This window comes from Gadus morhua, chromosome 8 (genome assembly GCF_902167405.1).
Source record: "Gadus morhua chromosome 8, gadMor3.0, whole genome shotgun sequence".
In the NCBI taxonomy this organism is placed as follows: Eukaryota; Metazoa; Chordata; class Actinopteri; order Gadiformes; family Gadidae; genus Gadus; species Gadus morhua.
In genome coordinates, this window is record NC_044055.1 from 22,337,300 (window position 1) to 22,356,271 (window position 18,972).

General features: G+C 47.3%; 1 protein-coding gene across 2 annotated transcripts; it reads left to right on the plus strand.

Moving 5' to 3' along the window:
- Positions 1–1,681: 1,681 nt before the first annotated feature.
- LOC115548240 (importin-13) lies at positions 1,682–18,681 on the plus strand. Of its 2 annotated transcripts, XM_030362706.1 has the most exons (22): positions 1,682–1,868; positions 1,988–2,097; positions 2,750–2,875; positions 3,359–4,023; positions 4,517–4,657; positions 4,933–5,074; positions 6,244–6,410; positions 7,037–7,157; positions 8,450–8,597; positions 9,308–9,489; positions 9,957–9,983; positions 10,536–10,670; positions 14,297–14,443; positions 14,754–14,834; positions 14,987–15,124; positions 15,239–15,335; positions 15,431–15,483; positions 15,584–15,650; positions 15,864–15,922; positions 16,137–16,226; positions 16,632–16,813; positions 17,403–18,681. In XM_030362706.1, exons 2-22 carry the CDS (start codon positions 2,038–2,040, stop codon positions 17,494–17,496), a joined length of 2,922 nt encoding a protein of 973 aa, XP_030218566.1. In that variant the 5' UTR covers positions 1,682–1,868; positions 1,988–2,037; the 3' UTR covers positions 17,497–18,681. The 2 variants fall into 2 exon arrangements, 1 of the variants encoding a protein (XP_030218566.1); XR_003977560.1 differs by lacking the exon at positions 15,864–15,922 and having other exon boundaries at positions 17,403–17,507.
- Positions 18,682–18,972: the final 291 nt, after the last annotated feature.

An 18,972-nucleotide genomic window follows, 5' to 3' on the forward strand; every position in this document is an offset into this window, starting at 1 on the left:
CCACCATCCCCACCACCACCACCACCACCAGCAAAGAGAAGGAAAACTCTTTTTCAGAGAGTAATTGATAATAAAAACGCTGAAAGAGAAAAACTGAAATCAAGAATAATCCTAGGCGCTGCTTTCGAACGTTGGCGGCAACTGAAGGACGAGAAGGGTCTAAAAACCGATGCTTGTGTGGCGGTTGACCTAGTTTCAAAGTTTATACCGTTTATACTCGGTAATACCGGTGTGGAGACGAGTGTATTACTCGGTGTGAAAATGTCCACACCGCGGCAACCCTAGTGAAAACCAGGACTTCCAATACAATTATATGAAACAAACATACATTTTCTAAAAATAGTAATGATTTATGTGACCGTTTAATGTTTATAACATCTGGTCCAACCATTGCAGCGAGAACGTATTCTCAGCAGGGGGTGCAGGGAAAAAAAAAAACTCAGCCTGCACTAGACTCGCAACTCGTTACATTGATAAAAAAAGATGTATAGCAGCGCAGCTCAATTACACCAGTGCATGCGCGGACAGTTGAAAATCGATCGTTCACATCCAGCTGCTCACAGAACAAGTTTAGCGCACCACCGCTACCCTCACACTTTTTCATATAACCTTTTTTCAGCACTAGGTCATATGAGCATTAAATAAATGCTGCGTCTCAAAATGCCTTGGACAGCAGCGAGGATGACTCGCTTTGCCACGGGCCGAAACAGTTCGGAGCGACCACAGCCAGAGCGAACACAGCGGGGCAGAGGAGTGTCAGGAATAGTCTTTGGTGTACACATCAGTACGGCCTATTTGCACTACTGTTTAGTGGCAATGCAGTGTTTTATTCGATGCCTTTTTATTTTCGTATATTATTTCAATGAATACAATTTATTTATTCATAAAAAACGGATCTGGTCTTCAAATCTCTTTTCCAAATATAGGTCGTCTTATAATGGGGTTTGTGTTTATATTCGGACCAATACGGTACAGCGGGCGCTCACATGACGTTAAGCATTTCCTGGTGCATAATGTGACGCTTCAGAACCTAAAATCCCGTTTCTCCCCGTTGACACGACAACACATAACCGGCGTTTTCAGAAATCTCCACTTTGGCCGGAGTTTTTAGAAATGATCGTTTTCTGTGATAAGACAGGGCCTCGGACAGGGGGTGTTGCAGCACCCCCAGCACTCCTACTTCCCGCGGTACTGGGTGCAACTTACAGCTGAATGTAGTGCCATGTTGTTAAACGAAAACCTACGCTAGCCTGGCTCGCTCTCGCGCATCTCTGTTCGCGCTCGTGCATGATTGCGCGTCCAGGTACTTGGAATGGGTGGAGTCAGAGTCAGCGTTGAAGGAGAGGGGGTAGGACCATTTGAGTTGTGTATTTTCAAAATCTGCTGGCGTTTCGCAAATCACCTACCCAACCTTTAAAACTGGAAGTCTGCGTTATTACGCATCGGCAACTGTTTCGTGGTGGGGGGCAAGGGTGGGTGTCTGTGTGTGTGTGTGTGTGTGTGTGTGTGTGTGTGTGTGTGTGTGTGTGTGTGTGTGTGTGTGTGTGCGTGTGCGTGCGTGTGTGCGTGCGTGTGTGTGCGTGCGTGCGTGCGTGCGTGCGTGCGCGCGCGTGTGTGTGTGTGTGTGTGTGTGTTTGTCTTGGGGGGCGTCAATCAGCCGTCAGCGCGTCACACTCGCAGCTGTCAGCCGCGCCGCGCAGTGTAGAAAGTGGACAGAGGAGTGTTCTACCGGATCGCCACCGAGTCCAGTCTCCACCGTGTACCACTTGTGTTGTATTCTATCGTTGTGTTTGTAGATAATGCCGGAGCCAAAGCAGTAACATAAAAAAGTAATTTGAAAGAACTTATTTGCTCTAATCGCTCCAGAGGTCAGTGTTAACAGACTCGCAATAAATGCAGGGGGGGTTGGTGGGATATGTCCCGTCTCCGCAGTCTATTATAACTAAACCATATTGTCTCTTATTCACTTCTTTATTTTCTTAAACAGGGTGTTGAACGGACAGACAGATCACCTACAGTGGTCCTTTACTGCTCCAGATGGAGCCTGTGGGCAATACAGGAGACAGCCCGGGGGAGTTAGTGGTGACGGTCGAGAATGTAAGTTAGAAAGTAACTTCGGGTTTATTATTGCTGTTTTATTTTGATGCTTATGCACACGTGATTTTTAAGTCAGTGGAAAAAAACGGGTGGTTATTGAATTAATCATGGACCTTATAGGACCTATAGGACCTATAGGACCTTATAGACTACATATTGTTATACTATGTGCCAAATATATTGTCCATATTGGGCACAATGAATTAGAATGACACCATTGTTGTTCAACAATTAGATTTGAATATATTATGGGACTTTAAAGTTTGAGCATGCCCGCTACCATGTAATGTGATATCTGGTACACTAAAGCATATGCTGTGCTAATAATAACCCTCCTCATGCTGTCTGGCTAGTTGTTATAAAGAACAACTGCAATTCATGAGTAGGCCTAGTTTACTCCCAGCCCCAGGTTCTGGGTTCAAACCCCATTGTCTGCCTGCCAAAGTCTAGGCCTCCTTGGGCAAGATTCATATCCCATACCTGCTCATTAATTACAAGTAACAAAAAAGCACTGATGTTGATCTGAAATTATGAAATATTATCCATCAACCGGCCTTTCAAATGAAAAGTCCTCCCTACATAACATATTCCACTTCTCATAAACAGCATCCAGACCTAACACTGAATGCTTCCCCTTGTGTGTGTCTCCCAGGCCCTCCAGCAGCTGTACTACGACCCCGACATGGAGCAGAAGAACGCCGCCCAGCGGTGGCTGACACAGGCCCAGGCCTCCCCACAGGCGTGGCACTTCTGCTGGGCTCTGCTGGGCCCCGACAAGGTCTGTCCCGGAGCTTTCCCCGCAAACACACAAACAGCAAACCACGGACTGCAAGTGTCTCTGTTGTGAGATGCTCCTTCTTGTTGACTGTAGTGGTGAGGGGTTCCTGGGTTACGATCGCCAACGCTGACAGTCTACCTGAAGGGATCCTAACCTTTACTCGCTCCTTAACGACATGAGAATAGGTCACTTTGGTTAAAACAGTCAGCTAGCTAGATTTTTATTACATATTGCTTTTGTATATTATACATTCGATAACATGTGTGCGCTTTTAAGGAGCTGCCCATTGCATTTCGTTGTACTTTGTACAATAACAATAAAGCTTTCTATTCTATTCTATTCTATTCTAAATGACGAAATAGTAGGAGTGTGTTTAGTAATATTGCCTTGTATGTGGCATTGAATGTGCTACATCCATGTCCTTAATGGTAACAGCCCTGTGGCGGCGTGATGCCTGACACTGTCCTCTTCCTGATCACCCAGCTGCCCGAGGTCCAGTTCTTCGGGGCCAGCACGCTCCACACCAAGATCTCCCACCACTGGGCGGACCTCCAGCCCGACCAGCACCCGGGCCTGCGGACCCAGCTGCTCTCCCACGTCCTGCGCTTCTCCTCAGGGCCCAGGATGGTGCTGACCAGGCTGTGTGTGGCCCTGGCCTCCCTGGCCCTCAACCTGGTGCCCCAGGCCTGGCCCAAGCCCGTGGCCGACCTGGTGAGGGCCCTCCAGCCGGAGACAGAGACCCCCGAGGGGGCCGCGGCTGCCCCCCAGGAGGGCCCACAGGAGGGCCCCCAGGAGCCTCCTCCCCACGCCCGCTGCCTGGTCCTCCTGGAGCTGCTCACCGTGCTGCCCGAGGAGTTCCAGAGCAGCCGGCTGGCCCAGGCCCGCCGTGCCCAGCTGAGGGAGGCCCTGGCTGGGGAGTGGGCCACGGTGTGTCCCCTGCTGCGGCGGCTCCTCCAGAGCCCGGACTCCCCGGGGCCGGTGAAGCAGAGGGTGCTGCGCTGCCTGTCGGGCTGGACGGCGCTGGGGGTGGCGCTGGAGGAGAGCCGGGGGCTGGTGGAGGACTGCTTCTCGGCGCTAGGCGACGCGGAGCTCTTCGACGCGGCCGTGGAGACCATCGTCACGGTGCTGTCGCAGCCTGACTGCCAGCGGTGAGACGGTGGAACCAGGGGCGGGGGACGTGATCATCTCTCCAGCCTTCACTGAGGATCGCTGGAGGAGTTACAGTGTTAATGTGTGTTGTTGCGTGTGTCTGCGTGTGTGTGTGTATGTGTGTGTCTGCGTGTGTGTGTGTGTGTGTGAATGCGTGCGTGCGTGTGTGTGTGATTGTATCTGCGTGTGCGTGTCCACTTGTGTTTGTGTCTGTGTATCCATGTGTTTGTGTGTGCTTCTGCGTGTGCGTGTCCATGTATGTGTCCATATGTGTGTGTGTGTGTCTGCGTGTGTGTGTCTACGTGTGTATGTGTGTGTCCACGTGTGTGTGACTGCGTGTGTATGTGCGTGTCCCTGTGTGTGTGTCTGCGTGTGTATGTTTGTGTCTGCGTGTGTGTGTCTGCCTGTGTGTGAGTGTGTGTGTGTGTGTGTGTGTGTGTGTGTGTGTGTGTGTGTGTGTGTGTGTGTGTGTGTGTGTGTGTGTGTGTCCAGGTGCAGGGCGGCCCTGGGGGGCCTCATCCCCGTGGTGCTTGGGCTCAGGGAGCGGCTGGAGGCGGCGGCGGGGGCCGGGGACATGGAGACCACCCACGGAATCTGTCGCATCGCCGTCGCTCTGGGGGAGACACACTCCAGGTGAACCACACACACACACACACACACACATACACTCAAGATACACACACACACACACATACACTCAGATACATACACACACACACACATGTACACACATACACACATGTACACACCTGCACCAATTTACAAACACACACACACACACACGAACACACATACACTCACACACACAAACACACATCTACAAACATACACACAACAAAAGAGATTAGTCCTATTGTAGTTTTGTTTATTAGTGTTAACCTATGGGTGGGGCGGGGTCTTGGCTGCAGGGTGCTGCTGGAGCAGGTGGACCTATGGCAGGACTACCTGGCCCTGGTCAACATGATCCTGTTCTGCACTGGGACCCCTGGCCACTACCCGGTCAGCGAGACCAGCAGCTCCCTGACCCTCACCTTCTGGTACACCCTGCAGGTCAGCAGCAGGGCTCAGAGGACGAGCTCCGCTTGGTTCAGAGTCCTTCTCCGTTCAGCTTGTTGTGGTGAAGGAAGGGTGTGTAGATTTGACTCATAGTCATCTCTTTGGTTTGGGATTCAGCTAAACCTTAAGGTACACAATGTTCTCTGAAGTACAACATACAATGTTAGGTGATGTCATGGTGATGTCATGGTGATGTAAGGTGATGTCATGGTGATGTAAGGTGATGTCATGGTGATGTCATGGTGATGTTAGGTGATGTTAGGTGATGTCATGGTGATGTCATGGTGACGTTAGGTGATGTTAGGCGATGTCATGGTGATGTCATGGTGATGTCATGGTGATGTGAGGTGATGTTAGGTGATGTCATGGTGATGTCAAGGTGATGTCCTAGTGATGTTCACTGACGTCATGCCGATATCCTGGTGATGACATGGTGATGTCATGGTGATGTTAGGTGATGTCATGGTGATGTCATGGTGATGTCATGGTGATGATAGGTGATGTCCTGGTGATGTTAGTTGATGTCATGGCGATGTCATGGCGATGCAACCCAGTCTCACGGAAATACGTGACACTGTCAAGTCACATAATTTAATCTTTTCATTAGTGATCTGGGACACGTAATTTCAATTTTTTCGTACCAAAAGCACAAATTTCAAACTCATTCTAAAAAGAAGAGATGAAGCAGCTACCTTTTTTTCCGTCGCGGTTTGCCTACAGAGCAGCGCACCTGCATTAAATATATCCGTGAATTGTCACAATTTCCCAGAATCAAGGGTGAAAGTAGAAACGGTTGGCCAAAAGCTGTCATATTGATAGAAGTTTGTGCTTTTGGCACGAAAAAATTTAAATTACAAGTCCCAGATCACGAATGAATAGATTAAATGACGAGACGGTGTCACGTATTTCCGTGAGACTGGGTTGGGCGATGTCATGGCGATGTCATGGTGATGTCATGGTGACGTCATGGTGACGTCATGGTGATTTCCTGGTGATGTCATGGTGATGTCATGGCGATGTCATGGCGATGTCATGGTGATGTCATGGTGACGTCATGGTGATGTCATGGTGATTTCCTGGTGATGTCATGGTGATCTCCTGGTGATGTCATGGTGATGTCACGGTGAAGTCATGGTGACGTCATGGCGGTGTTGCGTGTTCAGGACGACATCATGTCCCTGGAGGAAGAGAGGCAGGCGCTGTACCTGTCGGTGTACAGGGAGGTGTACGTCCGGCTGGTGGAGGTGCTGCTGCAGAAAGCCCACTACGCCCCCGAGGAGGAGTACGCCTCCTGGAGCGTCGACGACAAGGAGCAGTTCAGGACCTACAGGTCAGACAGCAGGAGGTCCCCGGGGAGAGGGGCGTGCCTCAATGGGTTTTATTAGTAAGGTGGAGAGTGGATCAGAAGACATTGTTTACGGGGTTACTGACACTAACTTATAGTTAAAAAGACAGTGTGGTTCCGGAAATAAAAATCCAGATATTTTTCTCCATTGAGGTTTTGATTAAAAGCCATAATGTCGTAATCATCCAAAGTATACTTAACCACAACGTTATATTGTGAATCGATGGTATTTGCTCCTGCAGAAGCCACAAGTTAAAAAAGTTAACTTCTACTTTTTAGAAAAACACGATTTTTTCGCGACGTCCTTTGAAACCACACTACCCATAATCCTAAAGCGTCACACAATGTCTTTGATTGGTGGAGCTCTTTGCTCTATTCAGATGCATTCCTTTTTAGGAGCGTTAAGTTGTTAGAGCATCTGCTCAAGGATGCCTGGTCAACTATGGAAACAAGGAATTGAACACATTACCTTTCCACTAGGAGCCATCCTGACCATGTATTATGTAATATCAATTTGGTTGTTTAATCACATTTTTACTGATCATTTTCAGGATATACAAAACATGCGTGAACCTTGTTGTGTGTGTGGTGTGTGGTGTTGTGCGTTGCAGAGTGGACATCTCTGACACCCTGATGTATGTGTATGAGATGCTGGGGGCGGAGCTGCTCAGCAGCCTGTACGAGCGGCTGGGCGGCCTGGTCCTGGGCCCAGGGCGGGGGGCCGCCTGGCAGGTAGCGCCTCACCACACTGCACACAGTGAACCATCCATACACACTGTACAGTGAACCATCCATACACACTGTACAGTGAGCCATCCATACACACTGTACACTGAGCCATCCATAAACACTGTACAGTGAACCACCCATACACACTGTACAGTGAACCACCCATACAAACTGTACAGTGAGCCACCCATACACACTGTACAGTGAACCATCCATACACACTGTACAGTGAGCCATCCATACCATTGTACAGTGAGCCATCCATACACACTGTACAGTGAGCCATCCATACCCACTGTACAGTGAACCACCCATACAAACTGTACAGTGAACCACCCATACACACTGTACAGTGAACCATCCATACACACTGTGAGCCATCCATACACACTGTACAGTGAGCCATCCATACACACTGTACAGTGAGCCATCCATACACACTGTACAGTGAGCCATCCATACACACTGCACAGTGAGCCACCCATTCACACTGTACAGTGAACCATCCATACACACTGTACAGTGAGCCAACCATACACACTGTACAGTGATCCATCCATACACACTGTACAGTGAGCCATCCATACCATTGTACAGTGAGCCATCCATACACACTGTACAGTGAGCCATCCATACACACTGTACAGTGAACCATCCATGCACACTGTACAGTGAACCATCCATGCACACTGTACAGTGAACCATCCATGCACACTGTACAGTGAGCCATCCATACACACTGTACAGTGAGCCATCCATACACACTGTACAGTGAACCATCTATACACACTGTACAGTGAGCCATCCATACACACAGTACAGTGAGCCATCCATACACACTGTACAGTGAACCATCAATACACACTGTGAGCCATCCATACACACTGTACAGTGAGCCATCCATACACACTGTACAGTGAACCATCCATATACACTGTACAGTGAGCCATCCATACACACTGTATAGTGAACCATCCATACACACTGTACAGTGAACCATCCATACACACTGTACAGTGAGCCATCCATACACACTGTACAGTGAACCATCTATGGATATCTGAACTACATGTTATGCATAGTGGTAACACAGTGGTCACCCATTTTACATTAATAGAAATGTATAGTATAAGTATTTACTTGTTTATTTTAAATGTGGTTTTTCACTTACGTTTGAATGATCTTTTTTGTATACTTAGAGTTTGTAGAATGTTTAAATTAAATGTTTCAGAATTTACAGATATCAAGTTAAAAAGAGTTAGAATTTAAAGCCATTCGTGTACTGTGATCTTCAGGACATTGAGGCCCTGCTGTTCGGCTTCCAGTCCATCGCCGAGACCATCGATGTCAACTACTCTGACGTCATCCCTGGCCTGATCGGCCTGCTGCCTAGGATCAGCATCAGCACTGTCCTGCTGGCCGACACCGTCATGTACACCATCGGTAGGCCTACACCTCCAGTACACCATTGGTAGGCTGACACAACACTACACCATCGGTAGGCCAGACACCGTCACTACACCATCGGTAGGCCAACACTGTCAGTACACCATCGGTAGGCCGACACGTCCTGTGAAACATCGGTAGGCCTACGCCGTCAATACACCATCGGTAGGCCTACACCGTCACTACACCATCGGTAGGCCATACACCATCGGTAGACCAGAGGTCAGCTTCATCATACCTCATACCTCATACCCCACATCGAGCAGGACACATCAATCATTCAGCACTATGGCCGCCACATGAATGAACTGTGTGTCTGTCACACCTCTGTTCAGTTGAGGTCATCCTTAGCATCTTGCTAGCATCCGATCAACACAGTTTTCCCTGGTAAGTGATGACCTAATTCTTTGTACACTAGCTGCATTAACATAGACACTTCTGATCCGATTAGAAGTGTCTATGTAAACGCGGCACTGTCTGTTCGATTTCATCTCTTCCATCGCTACGTTCATATAACTAGTTATGATAACATAACTATCGCTTTGTGATGTTATTACGTTGTGAACACGGCCTGTGAAGCACATGTAGCGGCGAGTTGACTTGATGCTGACGATGTCGGGATCAGATTCTTTATTCTCTGTAACCTCTGAGTCCTAACCAAACCCATCCCCACCCCCCCTGACCTGGCCTGCCCTCGTGCCCCCCAGGATCCCTGGCCGAGTGGCTGGCAGACCACCCCGTGATGCTGGTCAAAATATTACCCATGGTGCTTCAGGGGCTGGCCAAGCCGGAGCTGTCGGTCTCCAGCGTCTCCACCCTGAAGAGGATCTGCCGCGAGTGTCAGCACGACCTGGCGCCCTACGCCCACGACATCATCCGCGTGTCACAGGTACACATAGACAGAGGGCCCCTGGCTGACTCTGCCCCTGGGGGCCCCAGGCTGACTCCGCCCCTGAGGGCCCCAGGCTGACTCATCCCCAGTCGTCTTGTCTTTCCTCCTGTTTTCATTTCAAACGAGACTGTGCTAAAGAAAGTATTCCAGTATTGGTTATGCATTGGTTGGTCTTTTAACTAAGGTAGTTATTATACACAGGCACACACACACAAACACACACACCCACAAACACAACCACACACACACACACACACACACACACACACACACACACACACACACACACACACACACACACACACACACACACACACACACACACACACAAACACATTCTAGACAAAAACAGGGAAAGAAGGCATGGAAGAGAGAGAGATATGATGGGAATTATGACAATTACGAGAGACGTACGGGTAGTAATGGATTCTATTGTTCACTCAGCTCACTTTCTCTGTCTACAGGATGTTCTGCTGGGGGACGTCCATAAGGTCAGTATACAGACTTCAACACACAGCACTGCTGGACTGTAGATTGTAGATAGGAAACATTGTATATGATTATATTGTATGTTTAGGTCTCTTCTCTCTTTCTCTCTGTGGTATGTGTTTTGTGCATTCGTGTGTGTTTTATGCGTACATGTGTATGTGCTTGTGTGTGTGTGTGTGTGTGTGTGTGTGTGTGTGTGTGTGTGTGTGTGTGTGTGTGTGTGTGTGTGTGTGTGTGTGTGTATGTGTGTGTGTGTGTGTGTGTGTGTGTGTGTGTGTGTGTGTGTGTGTGTGTGTGTGTGTGTGTGTGTGTGCTTGTGTGTGTGTGTCGGTCTGTGTGTGTGTGCCGTGTATATGCTGGCGTGTGTGTGTTTGTGTGTGTGTGTGTGTGTGTGTGTGTGTGTGTGTGTGTGTGTGCTTGTGGGCGTGTGTGTGTGTGTGTGTGTGTGTGTGTGTGTGTGTGTGTGTGTGTGTGTGTGTGTGTGTGTGTGTGTGTGTGTGTGTGTGTGTGTGTGTGTGTGTGCGTGTGTGTGTTTGTGTGTTGTGTGTGTGCAGAGCAGCCAGTGCATGTGGCTGATGCAGGGGGTGGGCTTCCTGCTGTCCTCCCTGCCGGTGGAGGCGGTGCTGGGCAGCCTGCAGTCCTTCCTCAGCCCCCACATCCAGAGGCTGGAGTCTCTGGCCCAGCAGCAGGTACACAACTCAAATATTATACACTTCTATTTATACAGTCATTTTTTTTCTAACCCTATTTTATTGTTTATAATTTATTGATTTATTATTACAAATAATTGAATTTTGGAGATTAAATGTATTTAAAGCCTTTTTTAAATACATATGCTAAACAAAAATCTACAAATTCATTTATTCCGATTTTTACTTTTAGGATTAGTATTATTATTAAGCAGGTAAGATTCTGCCATCACTTGGTGTCGTGGCAATCTTCGCAATAACAAGCAAGGGTACGCTCTCTCTCTTCTCTCTTCTCTGTCTCTGTCTAGGTTTCTCTTCTTTAAAACGCACGTATATACACCACACCGAAACTCGGCCTTAAACATAACGGCTCCGCCATCGACACACGCGCAGGTTAGAACACACGCCCACGCACACACACCGCAGCGACACTCGCCCAGGTAAGACGTTATGTTTTTAAACATAATGGCTCCGCCGTCGACAAACTCTCCCAGGTAAGACGTTCTGTCTATAGATTGTAGAAATTGCGATAATAGACGGGAAGAGACAATTTCTGACCTCGACAAGCAATGGCAGGTCCTTCATTTTGTCATATAAAAACCGTTGAATTCAAAGATCGCGCCGTCCGGCATACTAACACACAAGTGTATAACACAACGAAAACATGTCAATAACACAGTATGGAGAATTATGTCTATAGAGTCCACCACAAGACTACTCTTTATTGTTGTAATGCAATATTACTCATCTCCTTGGCCTCCCAAAATGTCTTTACTCTTTGCTGCTCAAACTTAATATTACTCTTCTCCTTGAGCCTCCCGTAATGTCTTTAGATATTGATATCCCCCTTCCCCCTGCGGACTGTTTTAGTTGTTTTATTTTTCTTCTTTCTTTGTTTTGTGTGTATGCTATGTGTAACTGTGGGCTACTACTGCCTGTCTTGGCCAGGACACTGGAAGAGATGTTTAATCTCAATGACGATTATTATAATCAACTAACCAATAGTAGTCTTGCATTTTAAAATGTCAATGCACTTTTCAGCCCTGAATAACAGTAAAAGCTATTTAATAACTGATTTAAATGCATACTATACTACACTATCCATTGCACAATTACCCCTGTTACCATATATTGACAAATTTTATAATGTGATTAAATGCTCACACCCTAGCTGCTTTCAGACACATGTGTAAGTCCTGATATTCCCCTGATGGGCCGTATGTGTGAACAACATATCCTGACATTTGTTATTATATTATGCATTCAGAAATTTGTTACATTATCGACTGGGGTGTCCACATTATGCTATGGGTTTAACTTCAACTAGAGGTTTCAACGCGTGCGGGAAAACTCTAGCAGGAATAATAACCGATATCTAACAACACTGAAGCATCATACCTAACTTTTACAAAACACAAAAACATTATAAAACAGCTTTGCACATAATGCATCCTGGGAAACATGAGAATAAACTTTGAAACCCCGTCGCTATACTCCCACCAGCATGTCACCTGTCCTCAGCCGACAATCAAAGGGAAGCCATCCCTGAAGCCTGCGAACACACTTGGTGACAGGCCCTGGTTCGCCATGTCCGTTTGGACCAGCACTCTTGTTGGAGGAACTGAGCACGGTTAGCTGGGCTGGTCTGCAGGGCTTTCAAGAGGCGGTAAGGTGCTTAGTGGTCCCGATGCAGAACCACAACCAGCCCCCTGACACACATCTTCACTTGGTACAGAACATCTGGAAGCTGCTCCAACCCCTCACAGTGCTCGACCAACAGGCTAGGAGTTCTGGGGAGATACCCTTCTTCCCGGTTGGGTTATAGATCCACAGCTCCTCTCCAGCAGTGAAGGGACAATGTGTGTCATCGGCCCGTTTTGCTGTTCCTGGTGCTGCCGGCAGAAGTGGTGTGCCTCCACCAGACTTTGTTGGATGTCCCGCAGGTACTTAAAGCCAGGTATCGTGGGAAGATCTGTGCCTGAGGGTGTGCCAGGAGGTAAGTCTACATTGGTCTGCAGCTTTTCCCAAACATGAGAGTGGCCGGTGTACACCCAGTACTTTCTTGCACAGGTGACGGGTACATGTGATTCGGCCATGTTTTCGACCAGTCTGTCACTCTGGCTCGACCTGTCGCATTGTGGCCACTTGGGGAGTCGTTCCGTCTCGCTGAGTGTCTGCAGTCCTCGCTGGGACATCAGGGGCCTCGGGCTCCTTGATGCTGAGTAGCCAGGTCAGGGAAGCGTGATATGTAAACAGGAGTAAGGACTGAGAGGCAGGGACGAAAGTGATGGAGAGCCACCACCACTGCCAGAAGCTCACGTCGGCTTTGCTCAGAACGGCTCAACACATGACTGTAATAGGCCACTACTCCCTCGCCTCCGTCCCCCTCCTGTGAGAGGACTACCCCCAACTCCCACATTACTGCCATCAGTGTCCCCGATGAAATGACACCAAGGATAAGGGGCTAAGGGCCAAGATGGATGCGGTGGTCTGGGTGGCACGGAGCTGGGCCAAGGCGGCTATACAGTTGTCTTTCCATTTGAACCTCCAGCCCTTGTCAGAGAGGTGTTGTAGGAGGGCTGGCGATGGAGGCAATGTCCTGGACAAAACGTCGGTATTACCAGGGGAGAGCTAGAGCAGCTGCCAACTGGCCATTTCCTTACCACTTCCACCTTGGCAGGATCAGTATCCACTAGGGCTGAACGATTTTAAGAAAAAATTGAAATTGCGATTTTTCTGGTAGAGATTGCGGTTTCGATTTCAACCACGATTTATTTTCTTTAAATCAAGTTTCAGTATAAATTAATATAACCAATGAATTCCATTAAGGTAATGCAATAATGATAACTGCTGGCAACAGATTTCAAATGCAAGACTGTTTATTCAAGTACCTAAGAAACAACAACCAAAAAAGTCAAATAAAAAGGGAGCCCTCTTTCTTAAGTAAACTTGCTTCAATGGCTCATCAGCATCAAAATAATTGCACTTTTGTAAAAAAAAAACAAAAAAAAAAAAAACGCAGCTTTGACGATCCCAAAATCGTAATGCTTGAGATCGCGATTTTCGGTCGAAAACGATAGATCGTTCAGCCCTAGTATCCACCCCCTCTGCGTTGACTCAATGGCCCGAGAACTCAGACTTGCGCTGGAGGAGGTTTTCTTGGGGTTTAGGCTGTGAGCAAGCATCCTTTCCATCATCATCTCAAATGTGATGGGGACATTGCAGAGGCCATCATGCGAAACAACCAACGCCTTGGCCGATGGTGACATCTGTTCTGGGTCTGGCTTCTGGTGCCAGCATCACCTGCCAGTAACCGCACCGTAGATCAGGTGGGCTGAACCACTGGGACCCTGCGATTCTTCTGTCGAAGGGTAGAAGGATCTCCCCGAATGCGGCAAATGAAATCTTCAATCTGTCTGAGCTCGTTCTCGTATCCCCCTGATAATGTCCTCTTCCCTGGTGATCACACTTCTGACACCAATTTGGCGATCAGGGAAGTATGACTCAATGGTGTGTGCCGAGTCTCTTTATTTATCAGCATAACTGAAAGGTTTAGTCTTATTGAACATGACAATGAATTGGTCATGGTTGACAAACTCTCTCTCTCTATCTCTCTCTCTGTGCAGCCCTGTCCATCCAGCAAGCCGTCCATCATACACATTCTGGGGTTGTTGTCGAGTCTCTTCACCACGCTAGACATCAACAGACATGCACCGAGCCTGGAGACAGCTGTCCCTGCACCCCCCACACCCCCCCAGGCCCCCCACAACCCGGTGAGCACAACCTCAACTCATCTGCTGCGACCAGACCAAAGCTTTGGCCAAACTGACTACAAAGGCCTTGAGTTTGATCTTTTTCCTTTTTTAACCACATATTCCAAATGCAAAGAAAAAACAAAAGAAAAACTTAGCTTGATATTATTTCAAATTGCAAGATTGTATAATGGCTTCATTTAATTTTAAGCCAAATCCACGTCCGTATCCACAGCCACAAAACATCAGACTTCCATCAGATGTATGTCGTGGCATGTCTTATCAGCACAAAACCCACAAGCTAGATGGTGTGTGTGTGTTCTGGATCCAGGTGGTGGTCGTGTTACAGCAGGTGCTCACGCTGATCCAGAACATCCTCAGTAAATGGCTCAACGACTCTGAGGTGGTGGAGGTATGTGTGTATGTGTACAGGTATGTGTATGCCAATGTTTATTTATGTATATGGGACCAGAGACAGCTACAAGTTAATCTGGTTGCTAACAACAAGTTAGGTTGTTGTTGCTGAAATAGTAAAGGGTATGTGCCCTACTTCTGTCCCTCCAGGCCGTGTGCGGGGTATTTGAGAAGTCTGTGCGAACGTTGCTTCATGGTTTCGGCCCCATGGTGCCTCAGCTCAGCGCCATGCTGGGCCAGATTTACTGTACCTACCCACAATCCTCAGCTCTGGACCTCACGCGCCAGGTAGGCCAGTTCTTCTTGAACACACAGGGGTTCGTGATTGGGCCATGGTCTTTGGTATCCTGTCTGAAATAGTTCTCCATACATTAAATACTTGATGGGTGTGTTTTATTCTAGATGGTTCACATATTCGCTGCAGAAAGGGAGTTCTTCAGCCCCGTCCAGGACCTCGTCAAAGTGTTGACATCCGCTACGCTCGCCATTTTCCAGCAAGGTAATAAAAGATGGGGACAGATACTATCTGTGATTATATCATGTTCTGTTCTATTCTGCCTTTATTGATCATTGATCATTCATGTCCTGCTTCAGGCCCAAGAGACCACCCCGATATTGCGGACTCATTCATGCAGCTGCACGCCCAGGTGTTTCTCCGCGTCTACTTTTAACTGAGTTGTATTAACGGACTGCGAGTCTCTAATGGTTTTACAAACAAAACCTTGATTTACTTTACTCCTTTTTTAGATTTTCAAAAGGAAGCCTGATTTTTACCTCTCTGAACATCTGGATGTTAGCTCACTGTTCTGCTGCGGTGAGTGTTTCAACATAGAGCTATTTGTCCCTTCTGTTACACATTTCAAGGACAAGGTCCACAGTCTCGATATTTTTACCATAGCTATTCAAGCTCTGAAGAAGATTTTCTCAATAAGTTGAAGAAGTTGCTATTGGTCAATAGCAACGAATACTGTGTTGACTTTCTGCACTTCCATCCATCCTAACAAATGTGTTATTGTCTCTTGTTCAGGAGTGATGTTTCTTAAATGTCCTGAAGCAGGCACTGTGCGATCGGCCAGTTTGTTCTTTGTAAGTCAGAGCATGTTGAAGAGTGAAATGTAGATTATTACTGTCTACGAAGTACAAGACTGTGCTGAAAAGACATTGTACATCATCAATAATATGCTGTTGTATATGAACATTATGTCTTTGTGAATTAATATGTGACACCATAGGCTGTAGTATATGTTGATTATATGCAGGATGTGTTGTTTATATGTAGGATGTGTTTTATGTCCTCCAGACGGAGTTGTTCCCGCGGTTTAAAGACCTCCCAGCCGTTGGCGCGGTGGTGCTGAGCGAGGGAAGGTTGCTGGTGCAGACCCTACTGCAGGTGAACTAGCGCCCCCCCGGGGGAAGGCCCAGAACACAGTCTGGGTTCACGACATCAAGGTTTAGGCATTTTCAAAAGTTCTGTCTCGTTAAAAGGTGTCCTATAGAACTTACATTTAATTAAGATTTAATTGAACTTTACACTTAACAAATCTATGACACTGTAAAGCCCCTAGAAATATACAATGATCTCAAAACAATAGCCTAACTGAGATGGATAATTGTATTGATAAAGAGTAACTGTCTCGTTAAAGTACCTTTAGGAGTATAATTATCTAGAAAAGTGATAACATCATTTTCCACTTTTAGCATACTGAATGCATCGTTCTCGTTAAGGTTGAGCATGTCCTTAAGTTAGGGTTAAGTCCCCTGATCTTCTCTCTGGATGGCCCCTGCTCCCCTGCAGGCGGTGGGAGGCGAGGCCCCCCGGAGCCTGGGGGACCACTTCTCCGAGGTGTTGTTCAGCATGAACAGGAACTGTGTGGGCCTGCTGGCCCGGTGGCTGGAGGAGACCCTTCAGGACCCCACCTTCCCCTCCACCCTTGTCTCCATCCAGCAGAAGGACGCCTTCCGCCAGCGGCTGCTCAGGTACGTGTTCCCCACCACCGTCGCTCTCTGGGCTCTGCTGCTTCTCACTGTTTGATTGGGCTCTCAGGCCTCGTCTGGTTGTTCCTCCGTTACAGTAGACCTACAGAAGGTCTGGTCATTCTATTTTTGAAGTCCTAAAACAAGCAAGGGAGCCGAAACAAGTGATTGTCTGTCCTCCAGGGAGCAGCCCAACTGACCTGGCTCATGTTATTGTGATGTTATGTCCGTCTGTCCTCCAGGGAGCAGCCCAACTGACCTGGCTCATGTTATTGTGATGTTATGTCCGTCTGTCCTCCAGGGAGCAGCACAACTGACCTGGTTCATGTAATTGTGATGTTCTGTCCGTCTGTCCTCCAGGGAGCAGCCCAACTGACCTGGCTCATGTTATTGTGATGTTATGTCCGTCTGTCCTCCAGGGAGCAGCCCAACTGACCTGGCTCATGTTATTGTGATGTTATGTCCGTCTGTCCTCCAGGGAGCAGCCCAACTGACCTGGCTCATGTTATTGTGATGTTATGTCCGTCTGTCCTCCAGGGAGCAGCCCAACTGACCTGGCTCATGTTATTGTGATGTTCTGTCTGTCCTCCAGAGAGCAGACCAACAGGCGCCAGGTGAAGGATGTGGTGAAGGAGTTCTCCCTGCTGTGCCGTGGACAGCAGGGTGTTGGATACTCCACCCAGTAGTGAACTCCTCCACCCCCTGATCACCTCAACCCTTCCTCTGCACTCTCTTCCCAGTACTGGACTCCTCCTGGAAGCCTTTTTCTCCAAGGGTAAAACACTGTGCTCATTTTGAGATATTAAGACCGTTTGGATCTTCATGGAGTCATCGTCAGAGAGCTTCAAGATGGCCGTCAACCTGTGAAGAAAAGGGCGTCTTCTACAAGAGCAGTTTCCTGGCGAAGACAGAAAGGTCATGATGCTCCTGAGAACTATTTAATCAAGGATGTATTCACAAAGGTTTGCCAGAGCTCCCGTAGAAGACAAACGTCTCTGGAGTTGTGGGGAGGATGAAGGAATAACAGGGTGGGTCAATATACTGAAGAGTTTCAGAACGTGTGAATATAGGGCGGCATGTGGCTGAGGAGGTAGAATGGGTTGGCTGGTAACCAGAAGATTAATAGTGTCGCGTGTCGAGGTGTCCCTGAGCGAGACGCCTCTACCTGACTCCTCTCGACGAGCTGGCTGTCGCCCTGCGTGGTGCATGCATCGGTGAATGTCAGGCAATATTATAAAGCGCTTTGAGTAGCCACTGGTTAGAAAAGCACTATAGAAATGCAGTCCATTTACCGAACTATTCATGAAAGAGCTTGTTTTGAGGAGCTTGTGCTACGGGGTCTTCTCTCTCCTCTCAACCCAACTACTGGGTTGTTTTTTTTGTTTAACTGCTTTTAGATTTTTTTATAAATTAATATAAACATATATGTATTACCAATATATGGTTTGAATGACTTTGTAAAAAAGTCTGACATCATGTAAAACTAACTAACCCTCCCCTCCCAGCCCTCGCCCCTTGTCCATTTTTGTCAAAAAGTGCTGTGCCGTCCTCCCAATTATAAAATGAAAGTTAGATATTTAAAAAACTATAAGATATTTTAGTTTTAAAAGTAGTAGCTAGCGATTCCAAGCTAACCTGAACAATTTTAAATTCAGCAGTCTCTAGCTAAACCATAGGGTTTAAAAAATATATATGTTTTATATTGACTGACAAAGCCAAAGAGGAATGCTATTTGTGTACTGGCATCTGTCCCTGAACTGTGTACAACAGGAGGAGAGGAGATTCTACCTAGCATCACAGGATGTTGATGCAGCATGCTGTGACTGAACAAGTGTTGCATTAATAAAGACTGAATATTGAGCCATATCAAATGAAGAGGATGCACATGTTTATGTATAAGTATGTTGGTTGAAATGGACTATGTGTAGGAATTTCACAGACATACATTTCTTGAAATTGCCAATATATGACCAGGTTATAATTGAAGTTTATAAATGAGTCATTCCCAGCCTGCGTTGCGTAGCACAGCCTGGGCGCTGGTGGTTCTGTTATATTTCAACCAGGACTGATTTACTGGAAAAAGGGAAGGGACAGAAAATAACAACCAAAAATGTTCTTTCATAAGTGTTTCATTAGTTTGATTTTGGATAATATTAGGTTAC